The sequence below is a fragment of the Pogonomyrmex barbatus genome, unplaced genomic scaffold (genome assembly GCF_055798465.1).
Source record: "Pogonomyrmex barbatus isolate J1 unplaced genomic scaffold, ASM5579846v1 scaffold3, whole genome shotgun sequence".
Lineage (NCBI taxonomy): Eukaryota > Metazoa > Arthropoda > Insecta > Hymenoptera > Formicidae > Pogonomyrmex > Pogonomyrmex barbatus.
This window is the reverse complement of record NW_028297127.1, coordinates 1,470,123-1,484,598: the sequence shown is the minus strand read 5'-3', so window position 1 is coordinate 1,484,598 and position 14,476 is coordinate 1,470,123. Positions and strand designations below refer to the sequence as shown.

Genomic DNA, 14,476 nt, shown 5'->3' with positions numbered 1-14,476 from the left:
GTGCGCTGCGATAGGAAATCCAGAGAAGAAAAGAGGGAAAGAGAGAGAGAAAGGTGCATATCGTGACCAAGAAGGCCCATTAGGCCTCACGGACGCTGAGGCCTCGTGGCCCCCTTGTCAGTCTCCGAAAACCAGAAAGTCAGCTTGTCAAATTAATCACGGATGACCAATCCATCAGGAGGCATTCCTAGCCGAGGAGGATCTCCTTCGTTGTCGTCGTCGTCTTCCTCTTCTTCGCGGCCGACTACCTCGTGGTGTTGGCATCGCTCTTCACCAACTGGCATCGCGAACTCTCCAATTAATTTTATTCGCGACATTAAAAAATGTTTATTAATTATTTCTGACCATACATATTAAGTTCATTTGCAATTAAATAAGAGCTCATCAAAATTGATCTTAATTACCCATGCGGCGACATGAATTGGTTGAATCGTAAATGCTATAAAACAAGCGGACGTGAAGTGCATTTGTCTGTGAGAAAACCGTGACGGGAATGCTCGAGGACACGAGGTCGTCGATAACCCTTCGCACCCTCCGCGTCGGATACTGCTTTGATTTCGGAGCATCTTGAGAGGAGTTCCGCTCGTGAAAAGACTGTGTGACGGACAAACGAGAGAATAAGAGTAGATTATCTCGTGGGAGTGCGGATACCCGAAAACACATGGCCGGTACAGTCCAGGAAAAAATGCGATCGACTCTGCATTTAAGGTTTTAACATCTTGAAGAAATACAAGATTTTCTTCTCTTCTCTTTATACGTTTGCTTTTGTTTTTTTTTTTTTGTTTTTTCTTTCCCTCCCCCCCCCCCCCAATCGATTCGTTCATCACCGATATTTGTTTGGCAGTCGTGCAAAAGTTTGTCGTACCTTTGCCAAAGTATTTATTACAATCAACTGCCAAATTAACGACCCACAAATTAACTTTAGATTCGCTCGCGACGAATGAAATCAAATTTAGATCATTTATATTCGAAACCTCGATACCTCTTCATTTAACACAGTCATTATTTTACTCTTTTAATAATTTGAAATTATTACTATCAATTGTTTCTCTCCAGTCGATTATTTTTCGTCAAATCTCTTTAAAAAAAAAAAAAAAAAAAAAAAAAAAAAAAAAAAAAAAAAAAAAAAAAAAAACAATCCAAAATAGAATATATTTTTATTACAAATTGTAGTTATTTTTTTTTACTTTTATTCATACATGTAATAATAAAGCACGCTAAATAGCAGAGAATCTTCTTCACGTCATCAGACAAATACGTAAAATATGTATGTAACGAACGAAATATTGCTGACTCTTATGAAGGGCTTGCATAGAGAGAAATCGCGTCGCTCCGGGGCGACATTGCCAAATAAAGGGTTAAGGGCCATGCCGAATCTCAGGAGCCTTTTATCCGAGCCCGATGCGCCTGGATGATGCAGGCGAGAGAAAAGACCCCGCGAAAAAACCAGTTTGTCCAACCTAATACGGTGCCCGTGGCATCGGCGGTCTTAATGAACTTCCACCGCTCTCTTTCTCTTTCTATTATTCCTTCGCTCTCGTTTGCCCCTCTCCCGGTCCCCTCGGTCCCGAAGACTGCAGATTTTTCCATAGGATTTACACACCCCCTCGTCAAAATGCGTCACGAGGGAGCGGAGGAAAGGTCAAAAGAGAGAAACCATTAAAGACGTACCGGTTAAATATGACGGACGTAGCACCAATTACGTGCGACGTGTCCTACTTTACGTCGATGACAAGGAGGAAACGTTGCGACTTCTCATTGAACGAGAGTCTTCTTCGTGTGCAAACACGACGTGAGAATGTCATCGACGATTCTTGAATCTTGTGTATGCTTTATGAAAAACATTTCTCGCGAAGAATTTCCGTGATGTGAAGTAACGCGAGAAAATGAGAGGCAAATGGAGAAGAGAACTCGCGGAAAGCATTAAAAATGATCTAATCTTAATATTTAAATTTTATGGCTGAATCACACGTCGGAGAACGAGAGCTCGCGATCGAGAAGCCGACGAAGATGGAATCCATAAGGAACGAGAGGAAGAGGGAGAAAGAACGAGAAGGAGAGAATGGCTGCGCATAACCGATTCTCGAACTCATAAATTTTAAATTATGTCAAGCAAAAAGAAAGGACGCGCGATAGGACTCGACCTCGGGTAAAATAAGAGAAACGCGTGGGATATTTCATTCCCCCCGCTGTGGCTTCTGGTTGCTCCAGAAAAAGATAGAGAGAGAGAGAGAGAGAGAGAGAAAGAGAGACGAATTTACCGATTTGCAAACGCGGATAAAAAATCAAAAATTATTTTTATGTAACATAAATGAGATATTTTTTACACTTAGTCGTCTTACTTTCTTGGTCGTTAGGTTTTTGAAATTGTGATGCGGAAGGATACTGAAATTAATATAAAACAAAAAAAAAACGTAAAATAAGTAATTACATTATTTTTGAAAGATGCACGCAATCAAGCAGCGATGCATCACGATACTATCAGACTGTTGGCGATTAATTCCGGCTGATTTGCATACGCGTTGGACAATCAGAGAAGATATTTCCTTCTCGTCTCATCCGTCCAAACGAGAGAGAAAATCGTAAACTTGGAGCCTCGGCAAAAACGGCGAGACTAAAGACCACTGTCAGGGAATTATTAGGGTTTCTACATCGTAAGGCCCCGCTGGCAGCGCAGACGGTCGGCCGTGGTGGGGAGAACGGCTCATTGCCTCGACACGTTTTCCATACGCGAAATCACTTTATGGGGGTCGCTACGAAATTTCAGAGGGTCCCATTACCGCGCGTCGGGAGGGGCCCTGTGTCGAGTCGAATTTCCGGCATTAATTCGACATTATGCGATATTCAAATCTGTGCCGTGGAATTTTTTCAGTCTAACGAGATTCTGTCCCGCACCTCTCTGTTCTCCCCCCCCTCTCGAGCCTTCAACCTCTTGTCCCCCTGTCGATGCGCGATGCGAGTTTCGAGCTCGCTCCATTATAGAAAATTGCGGAATGTGCTGGAGTGTCATTTTCTTTTTATTGTCATGATAATTCCCCGCTGACCGTTTGGTCATCGTATGCTACCGCTACAAAGCGCACCTTTGCGCGTATCAATCGATACATTTATATTTAGCACATGATACATATATACATATTATATATATATATATATATATGTGTGTGTGTGTGTGTGTGTGTGTGTGTGTGTGTGTGTGTGTGTGTGTGTGTGTGTGTGTGTGTGTGTGTGTGTGTGTGTGTGTATCATATATGTATATAAATATATATTTATATTTATATTTACTTATTTTTTTTAATTAGATTTTTTTAGGAAATTGATTACATCTGACATCATCTAGAGTTTAGAAAGCGTGTCTAGCGAATTCTATGTAAAACGTCAATTCGAACGTTAGTTATTAAATTTGAATGGAATCTTTGCTAAATTCTTCATCTTTCTTGATATATGAAGAATTGCTCATTATTTCGTCGAATCAGACGCAAATGAACAGCGATCGGACGACGACGGGGCTGATCGCGCGCGAGGACCGACGAGTAGCGCGCGCGCGCGCGGCGTTCCTTTGTTCGCGGCCAGTTTCATTTTTCGAGTATGGAGGATAATTAATCTTGGGTGGGCATAAAAGGGTTTTCGGGTTCGGTCACGAGAAAAAATGAGCGCAGCTCTGGCGCTCGACCGCGGCCAGTTGTTCCCTGGCCCTTTTTTCTTCCCCCTCTCCTTCCCTCATCTCTCTTCCCTCGGGCCCCTCGCTTCCCTCAGTGAACTCCTGCCCCCGCGCTTATTCTTCTTTCCTTTCTATCTTAACACATTTCTCCCCTTCTCTCTTTCCACCTGATCTCTTTTTCCATTCTCGCCTTTTTCTTTCTCTCGTTTATCTACTTGGTTGCCTCCTACACGTAGCACCGCGGGACTCTAAATCGCCATCCCGTAACTCTCATCTCTGATCCCCAACTACCCTCTCCTTTTGCCCCCTCCCCCTACCTGTTCTTCCTTTTTTTCCGGAATTTGAGTCAATAAAAAATCGCTTGGAACAAAGAAACGAACGGCCGCCAATTTCTCACCGGATAATGCTCGGGCCCATCGGGCTCCGGGAGAAGGCTAATCACGACTGGGCATCTCGACTTCTGTTAGGTGTTAAAAATGAACCCCGCGGGGCCCTGCGTTCTTTATCTCGCGACCGGCGCGTCACGCAGATCCCTCGACTCGCCCGCCCCGAGACGTGGAATATTAAAATTTGGAAATGTTACACCCGGTTGTCGTGCCCATCCGAGAGTTTCTGCCTTCGTGCGAGAGGGAGCGAGAAGAGGGCGAGTTGTGATAGAATGTCAGGAGAACGGCGCGCATCAATTTCTGCTTGTGCCACGAAACTGTTCATAAATCTGAAAACATCTACCCGTTTCGCGCATATAAATCACATCGTCTCGACCGTTCCCCGAAAGTGGTTGATTCATCTGGTTTGTTAAGTCTCGCTCTCTGCTCCTTTACGTACGTCTATTGGATTTCTGCCGAAGATCGCTAGCCTCGAGAGCTCTCTCTCTCTCTCTCTCTCTCTCTCTCTCTCTCTCTCTCTCACGACGTCGATCGATATATCGTTCGCGATTACGACGAGCCGCTAGAGAATCGGCAATTTATCACGGAGATTCGCGTTCGAAGTCGGCTTTCCCTCGGAATTTCTCCTTGATTAGACACGTCGACCGCTCGACGAATCGCCGGTGTATATTCGTTTCTCGATTTGGAATCCCGAACGGACGTTCCTCGACGAACGGGGCGGCTCACTTCCGCGGAGACGATTCCGGGTTGGACGACGAGACCGAACCACGTATGTCGTTAGGCACGCGTAACGCGAGGCTCTGAACGCGCCAGTGTTTCGTTACAACGACGACGAAGCGCTCGAAATTCGATTCTGGCGAGAAACAAGAAAGCCGAAGCCGTCGACCTGCCAGGTCTAATCTCGCTTTCGTGTTTGGAATACCAAATTTACGTAACACGGCACGTCATGCGTGCGGGCAAAGGGATCGTGTTGAAAAACCTGCACCGATTAAGTAACGTTTCATCAGCCATCATTTTTATTATTTATCAATAATTTATCCTTGTATAATTTTTCCCTCTCCACACGACTCGAATCTACGGTTTTCTCCCCGTACGTTTTATGATGCTGTCGTATTCTTTAATCTGTTCTAATGTTCTCACGCGGAAATTTGAGAACGACCACAGCGGAAGAGCAGCTTTCGCAGGAAACCGACGACAACGATTACTCAGATTTCTCGAGACGAAAGGAGTGTCCTCGTGTTTCGGTTTCTTTCTCCGATGCAACCATCTTTTGCCCTATCCTCCCCGATTCTCTCCAGAAGAGCGAATTATCCGTTCGCGCGGGGTCGAGAGGTAAGGGAAGAAGAGGAGAAACCCCCCCTCAAAGGCGCGCCTAACCCCTGCGGGTCACGGAGAGAACGGTGTTTTACCGACTATTAACTCGCCTTTACCCCTGTTTCTTACCCTCGCGGTCTGGCCTAAGGGACGACGAAGGGAAGAGAACCGAAGGGTCTGCAGGCGCCGATGAGATAGAAACGAAATTGGGAAAGGTGCACGCAGAATCCCTTCGCGCGTGTATTTCTTCCCCTGCTCGAGGCTCCTCGCGTAATCTCTCGGTTTTTTTTTTTTTTTTTTTTTTTTTTTTTTTTTTTTTTTTTTTTTTTTTTTTTTTTTTAATCGCGCTATTCTCGCTTTTTTCCCCCTTCTGCGATATTTCTCTTTCCACTTTTCCGGGTTCTTCCGGGATGGTCACGTGCAGGTAGCGAGTTAGGTACCTGCGCGACTCCTCGAAGAGGGATCAAAAAAAAAAAAGAAAGAAAGAAAAGAAAGAAAAACGCCAGATCTCTCCGGGGGCCACGCTCGATTTAACCCCTGAGAAAAATCATCCCCCTTGCCCGGCGGAGTCGTCGCAGTTGATTCCGGGGGTTAACCGATTTCCCTGCGAAATTTGAAATCCGAGAGCGCGTTTTTTCCTACGGTTTTCTCTGGTCTGACCTGAGTTGTGCACCCGTTTAAAGGCTTAAGTATCTCGTAAAAATGGGCTCGAGGATATGAGGCGAGGCTCGATGCCCCTCTTCCATTTTTTTTTTTTTTTTTTTTTCACGCGACTTCCGAGGTTAGAGGGTCGGATGTCAGTCGCCGTCTCTAATTTGAGCACATATATATCCGAATGATCGTTCAGTTTACCGTTCAATACCCATACATAACGGTTTTGACAAATACATATTTAATTAACTACGTCACAATAATTTAAATTTCTGAAATCAGAAGAGCAAAATTTTTTATAAACTATCAGCATTTAATATTAAATATTGTAAAACTATGTCGTTCGATTTAAATTGTCATTATTAGATGAAATTCTCTTATAAAAAGAAGCTTCCTTTCGATAATCGATTCCGTTTATTTTCTGCCTTTATTTTCACGAATTTCAATGCTACAATTAATAGATTTTAACTTTATCTCCGTATCGCAACATAATATGTTTCGCACGGTGTTTTATAAACGACGAGAAATCTCGGAAAGATGACTCGTCGCAACACGTTTTTTTTTTTTTGCTGTGATTGTGTATCGATGGAGCATGACTCGTCGCTATGTGAGACGATTTGGAGTAAAGACGAAAGGCAAAACGTCTCTCTGGGAGAAAAGAAACATAGGATCCCCGCGGCGCGGTGCCTTCTCCAGACTGGGCCTTAAAAATCGAGTCAATTTAAGGACTCGGCCGCGAGCGAGATATAGAGAAACGCGTATATGCATGCGATTCTTCAAGAATCTCCCTCACGAGGATGAGAATTCATTTAATGTCGAAAACGAGCGAGTCGAAATTTTTTGCGCTATTTGTGCCGGGGCCCTCCTGCGTTATATACGTGTCATTAATTATAATCCCTTATTAATTATAATCATACGAGGAACAAAGTTCTACGCTTAATCACGATACTTGAAAAGTATGAAATCGAGATTATGCTTCGTCGAATCTGAAAGCTAAAAAAAAAAAAAACCGTCGCCATTATACGCGCAACAAATATTTTCCCACAGTATACATCAGTTTTTCATCCTTCGGGGGAGTTTGTAAGTACGATAGTCATTTTTCATCGACACACTGACAAAAATTACGTCGACGGCAAACGAACCATCCATCGTGATACAGGACGCTTCTTCGTTCGTTCAATGAAAAAAAAAAAAAAAAGGTGAAAAGCACGTAAAAGAGTGAAAGAAAAATCTAACCGCGAGAAACGAGGAAGGATAAATTGAAAAAAGAGATCCAAGAGGTTTCGTAATTTTGGTAGACGTCATCGATCTAACCTTCGGGAAAGGCGTTCCAGGGGGGTCCCGGAATTTCTCTTTCATCGGAAGGATCTTTAAGCCTAATTCCAAGTCTCCTTCTATCAAACTTCTGCCATTCTCAGGATTTATTTGCGCGAATAAAAATCGCCTATCTATGGATCACATTCGCAAAATAAAAATTCAATAGAAACAATTTATGTACGTTGTCTTTAAATCATTTTATTTCATGATTAGAACTTTATTTTTTTCTAATGGGCTATTGTTATGTCTTTAAATACTCTTTAAAGGTACTTTTTACATTTTTTGGGTGATAATCTTTTACTTTTACATAAAACATCTTGTAAAAATATAATTGTAAAAAATAAAAAAATTTTAATAAATTTGTGTATTTTTTTTCTTCTAAGCTATCTATCAAGAAGATTGATTATTAAAGCAGAGTTTATTCGATAGGGGGTATCGAGTAGTATTACGAACTTTTTACGCTTTTCTCCATATATAGAATAGCGTAGAGCAGATGTACCTGCCAGCAGTCGATTACGTGGCTTTTAGAATTGAGACGTCTCAATTTCACGATTTCAAGCCCAAGAAAAAACTTTCCCCACGGATCTCTCCCTTTTACTGCCATGGACCAACCGCACATCCCCTGTGGAATCACCACCTATTCCCAGCTTGTTGGATCAATCCGGAAACCTATCACCCCTCTGTAAGATTTTCCTAAAATCACGGAAAAATGAAAGAAAATTATGAGGATTACAATTATATCGACATATATTAGCTTCTAGAATTTAGAAGATCGGAAATCTTTGTTTAAGTATGTAAGATGAATAAAATTACTTAAGCAATGTGTTGCTTTATTTAACATTCTCCTCTTTATTAGTTGAAATGACACGTGTAGAGTGGCAATAAAATTAAAAATAATGATTTTGTTTTCTAATCATAAATTATAACTTGGATAAATTTACGGTCGATGATTTACAACTTTCTTGAACTTGTATTGAACTTGAAATTCCTTAGAATGCAAAATTTTTGCATTTGTTTAATAAAAAGATATATGGTCTTCTTTTATATTGAGTAGATATATCACATTTTACTCGTTATTCCAGCGATGATTTGTTATTCAATAAACAATCTTTTTGCGATTGTCTTGCCTGGAAAACGCGTTCATTAAACTTGGCCCCGATAAGAAGCCAAAGTTAACTATTTTATGAATCGTTCGAGATATTCCGCGGCTCTCGTTACGCCTCACGAAGGATCATAAATACATCAATATACGTTTGATACGTCAACATTCAGATAACTCTTTTCCCCACTTCTCAGTTAGCTCCAATAATATATATTACGTACCTTGTATTTCTCGAGAAAAAAGTCGTGTGTCGTTATTGATAAAACAGCTTCGTCATTGATTGACGTCACTAAATCCACTAAATCCACGCGTCGATTCTAGAGATTCTGCAAATTTATTATCGTACAATTTTTTTTTAAATATTAAGAAAATCTCAAAAGTATCATCTCAATGACGATTGGAATTCCTTTCTTTTTTCTCGTAGGAAAACTGAAGGTGAAGGAGGAGAAGGACGCCTCGTCGATGGCGCCCGGAAGTCCGCCCACGCCTCCGCATACCCCGCAAAGTCCGCAACGTGTGATCCCGTCTCTTGGTAATCTGTCGCAATCCTGCCAAACATCAAACGCGAACTCTCCAAATCTGCAACAACAACAGCAGCAGCAGCAGCAGCAGCAACAGCAGCAATCGCAGCAGCATCAGTCGCAGGAGCAGCAGCAACATCCCATGCACGCCATGGCTAATTCGTCGTTAAGTCAGATACTGGTGCAGAATCCAGCGTTAGCGCAGTTGCTGCAACAAAATCCAACGATTTTGTCGCAGAATCCGCAGTTGGCGCAGCTGCTGCAGCAGAATCTGCAGGCTCAAATGGGCAGCGTGCTTTTCCAAAATGTGAGGCGGGAGGAATCCGAGGACTCGAGGGTAAGTTTCATAATTATTTTACTCCGGTAGTCCAGAGTTCATTACACTCCAACACCGAGGAGTTGCGAACTAGAAACTGAAGCGGTTTCTTAAAACGAAGGTGTTGTCACTTAAGAGTTCTGAAACAGCAATTTTTACAATCGTTCAAGTCGTTCTAAAGATCGCGCGTTATTACGAGGAAATCGGAGAGAAGTGCGAATGTAGGCGATTGTCGGATCGTATTGAAGATTTCGAGTGTAGTATTGAATTGTCGCGAGGTATTTCGTCAAAAGCGAGGCAACTCAGGCGGGCTGTCCAAAAAACAATATGCGATGACTCATCCGACTCAAGCCGCCGTCAGATCGTAAAGTTACCAACGGGAGCTGTGTGAGCTTAACTGTGCTAGAATAATTCAGCGCTTCCTAGAATCGTAAGCGACGAACAATCGGTTATGATACGTCGTAATAAAAGTCGATAGAGACTTCGCCTGGTGATCATTCGCTCATTGAATATCTTTGAGTTTTCTGTTCTTATCGAATCGTTTATTTCACACTGTAAAAATTCCATATTCACGGCAGATATAGAGAGAATAGGAAAGATATTTCACAATAAAATTTTTATGCCCACTACCGTGTGTGTGTGTGTGTGTGTGTGTGTGTGTGTGTGTTGTGTGTGTGTGTGTGTGTGTGTGGTGTGTGTGTGTGTGTGTGTGTGTGTGTGTGTGTGTGTGTGTGTGTGTGTGTGTGTGTGTGTGTGTGTGTGCATATATCTTTCACCCAACAAACTCGAGAGTATTTTATCAAACGTAAGTATGACGCTCACTATTATTGCATTATTATTATGTTATAATCAGCTATATGATTTTGCAATACGAACGTCTACGTATGCCGGAATACCAGAGAGGAGACACGAGACCATGCAGACGATCCAGGTATGGGATCGCTGCCGTGGAATCCCATACGGGGAGAATTGAAATTATTCCCCCGATTTTTGTCGTGTCGTTTACATTATTTTCGCCTTTGAATATTAATGGGCATATGCTCTCCGGCGTTATGGCACAAGAAGTAACAACGGCGTATAATACTCGAGTCTTAACGTTATTCTATTGTTTGCAAATCAGCTCTATTGTTTTCTCATATACCTCTATACTCTCTCGCATATGCTCTCTCCTTGCCTCTCTCCCTTGCTTCCACCCCTCCTCGTCCTCCTCTTCCTCCTTCTCCTCCTCCATCTTCTTCATCGGCGTGTCCCCCTCTCTCCCTTTCCCTTTTACCGGCCGTCTTTCTTTCTCTTATCGTTCATCCACACCCCTCCTCTTCTCCCCCCCCCCTCTCTCTCTCTCTCTCTCTCTCTCTCTCTCTCTCTCTCTCTCTCTCTTCTCCTCTTCGATTCTCTTCTTCCTTCTCGTCGCCGCTCTTCTCGCCCTCCCACCTCTGTCCCATTCCGATCTTTTTCTCTTTCTTCGCCCCCCTCGCCCCCCCCCTGCGTTTCTCCCTCCGTGCCCCGGTGCATACGTTCGCATTATATACATCGTGATGCACATTATTTTCCATTTGTTTCCTCGCGTCCGCGTTTTCTCCGCGCAAATTTTTTTTTTTTTTTCTCTTTTAACGCGTTAATCTTTAGAATGTGTATCACCGAATCGTAAATATTCCTCATTCCGGTTCCGTCATTTCGTCGCGAGAGGATTGTCTCAACTCATCTTCTCTTTATCGTCACGTTATTATGCGCGAGGATACGCCGCGATTCGTAATATTACGCACGGGGGAAGGAACACCGATAATTATGAACGGGGAATATAAATGTTTCGATTAGAGATTGAAGCAGAATTGAAGGAACGCGATGGTCACGTACGTGAGGCGAGTTCTATTAGATTCGACGGAATTAATCGATTGTTCCGGCGCGCGCACCCACCAACTTGCTTCTCGTTTGGGAGTGAAGTTCAGAGATCGTTACGAAGAACCATCGTCGTATCGATAATGCAACGATGCGTCATGCCGTAATAGAATACGTTTATACGATATTTTTATATATATATATATAAAGTAATTCGAAACTTTTGATAAATTTACGCGCGCCGAGATCGAGTTCCTTCGAGTTTCAATAAACACGTCGCCTCGCTCGCTCTACTTAACTCGCGTGGAGATGAGTCAGATCGATGAATAATTTTTTCGAAGAGAACGGAAAATTCAACGGCGAGAGGGAGAGGAGAGGGCGAAGAGCGGTGTAGTAATAGTTTCATAAATTCAGCGACATCGTTGGCTCGGGGACTCGGCTAGGGCTTCGGAAATCGTACAGCATTCGAATAATTTGTGCCCGCGATGGGGCTTCCGGCAAGTGACGTTTCTTCGTCCCTCCCGTACCTCTTTCCCGAGTAATTCTGTCTGTTTTTAGGTCTCTCGATGTTAATTTTGACGCCCGTCTGAACGTTCGGTAAAAGGATACGTCTCGCAAGTACAAAAGCGTCGTCGAACGCTCGGCGACGTGTTGTCGATATCGAAAAATTACTCAAAATTGAAATGCCGTGGCAGACATGCCCCGGGGTAATTTCATTTCACTTGGTAGCAGTAGGGTTAACGAAGAGAATATTAAGCGACCATTACGAGCGAGCCTAAGGCCATAACGCGATTAGTTCGCGGAATAGCCGGTCTTTTGCGCGATAGATTTTACGGAAACATCTCGCGTCTGCCGCGTGGGCGGCGGAGCCTCCCCTCCGTCTCCCCCCCCCCGCCTTTTCGCTTCGTCCCCCTCATTCGCGTACGGCCCTGGGCACGCCGGTGTATTGTACATCGTAATGTATTTCTTTTAGGTACCGCCGACAATAGCGAGCCTGGCGGCGATGAAGGTGGAGGCAGCTGACCCGAAGGTTTCCGGTGAGTTACTATTTCCTCCTGCTGACGGAATTATCGGGATCGTAATTAGATTCGAATCGAGACCGCGCCGCGTTCGATGACCCTGCTCGCGCGAACAAAAGGAAGGTGAAAGAAAAAAAAAAAAAAAGAGAGAACGAAGCGGAAAAAGACTCGGTGACGGTGGCGGACACGGAGTCCGTCGTGGTCGCGACGTTTGTCGTCGCGATCTGTGGTTGGATCCGTGGTGATTTGTAATCGACAAGCTTTTAATCGTCGAACGAATCTATGATTAGAACGGAGACAATGTTGCCGATCAAAGGCGCGTCGACGCCCTGACCTTTAACGGCGTCGGGATAGAAATAATCGGTATGCATTCGCACTCGCCAGAAGGGGCTGGTCGCGCGTTATTCCGATCGCGGAAGCGATCGAACGTTGCACGAATTGAATTTAACACGTTCGTCGGCAAAAGTTCGAGTCTTTCCAGTCCGAATCCGAGAGCGGTCTGAATGAGCGAGCAATTTCGACCTCTTCACGTGTGATCTCGACGCAGAAGAAATTGTCTTTGCGAGCGGGTATCCTTTCCCTCCCCCAAGAGAATTCCCATTTCCGTTTCTCGTTCAAAGCAACGGATTCCTCAACGGGAATTAATAATTCCCGGCCGCCACGCGGCGGAGAAACAAGCCTGGAGAAATCGCGCGTCCAGCGCACACGGGCCCGCATCTTTTGAGTAATTATCGCACATTCCTGCATGCCACGTGACAAATCTAAGGCCATACGTAAGCCGGGCTCTGGAGTCTGCCGTCGGCTCTCCCCGCAGCTTTTATTTGTCTCTCGATCCTCGCGACCCGTGAATCGTGGCGCAACCTGACGGATCGCGGCCGTCCGTCGCTTTCAGTGTTTTGTACCCAGGGGCTGTTCCCCCTTTATTGGAATATCCGCCCACAGCATTATGGGAATTATGAAGGAAATGGGATGAGTGCCAACGCGGCTCCCACGAGGGGCCCAAGGGGGGGGGGGGGCGGTTGCTTCGGCTACCAGTAATAAAAGAAATCCAAAATTTATCAATCTCCGTCCATTCCTCCTTGTATCTCTGAAGACGACGCGTGTACTTTAAATCCTTCGGAATATATACGCGAGCAATACGAATGTTTATCTAATTAAAAAGAAGAAAAAGTCGAAGCTTCGTAGCAGGTTTTGATTTTGTTAATTATTCTAGGGACGTCCCCCTTATATATACCTCCCAAATTGATCACTATGGCGAAATTGAAAATCCGACGACTGCGTAGAAATATCGTTCGCTGCATGTGATAATAGATCGAGATCTTTGTATTACATAAATATGCCAATGTTTCTCCTAAGTACCATTAAGATCAATCGTTGCTCTCCGCCGTCATTTCGCTATCGACACGAGAACCATCATTTTCCTCGTCCGCGGATGATTCGCAGTCGGCGGTATTCGTCGCATACAATCCCCGTCCGTTGAAAAGATTCTGCGACAGAAATCACGGCGTTTGCAACGAAGAGGGGAATACGCGCGAAGGGAATATCTCAAGTAGAGAAAGAGAGAGTGGGCGGCCTCCGTAGGATTTTCTCGTCCAGTGACATATTCCCACAATTTCGGATCGGCCAATCAACGTCGGCCGGACGATATTAAACGCATGGTGGGATCTGCGAAATGGAATAAAATAAAATGTGTACGTTGTTCGCGCGCGACTAAGCGGGGCAACGAAGGAAAGACAGAAAAGGAGGCAGCCGCGGAGGCAAGGGGTGCCGGCGAGAGAAAGAGAGGGCGAGCGCGCGAGAGAAAGATAGAGACGTGAATGTATGCGTACATGGAAAGGGAAAGAGAAAGAAAATGCTGAGAGAAAGAGACGCGGATGAGAGAGGAGAGAGAGAGAGAGAGAGAGAGAGAGAGAGAGAGAGAGAAAGAGAGACGCTAGCAATCAAAGCTGATTAAGCCCACAACTGGGGAATCTGTGGGGCCAGTGTCTCACGCCAATCTCGCCCAATCAGCCGGTTGGCCGGGGAGATTTAAAAAATAGAATGCCTACTGTCAATTGTCCCATAATTTAAATAAATCGAATAAATGGACAAAGTGGCCAATTAGAGTAGTTGCTGGTTGCTGCTTTAACGCATTATTCTCTCTTTCTCGCAGTGTCTTCGACTCTCCTCTCTCGTCTCTCCCTTCCCCTCCTTTCCCCCTCCCCCTCCCCCGCTCACACCCATTCCTCTTTCTCCTTCTCCTCACTGAAGATGCTATCCTCCTATTTCTCCCTCCCCCTTCCCGTCCCCTCATGCCCTCCCAATACTTGCCGTCGTCGTCCTTTTAATTCTCCGCGTTTGACATCGACGCGCCGCT

At 44.4% G+C, this 14,476-nt stretch overlaps 1 protein-coding gene across 2 annotated transcripts in view; it reads left to right on the top strand.

The window, feature by feature from the left end:
- The window catches only part of LOC105425124 (zinc finger protein castor homolog 1), an 80,748-nt gene that overhangs the window by 40,079 nt on the left and 26,193 nt on the right, over positions 1–14,476 (top strand). For both annotated transcript variants that reach the window (XM_089080432.1, XM_089080431.1), the window contains exons 5-6: positions 8,853–9,286; positions 12,075–12,138. In XM_089080432.1, coding sequence (XP_088936558.1) covers positions 8,853–9,286; positions 12,075–12,138 — 498 coding nt within the window. The remainder of the gene's footprint in view (positions 1–8,852; positions 9,287–12,074; positions 12,139–14,476) is intronic.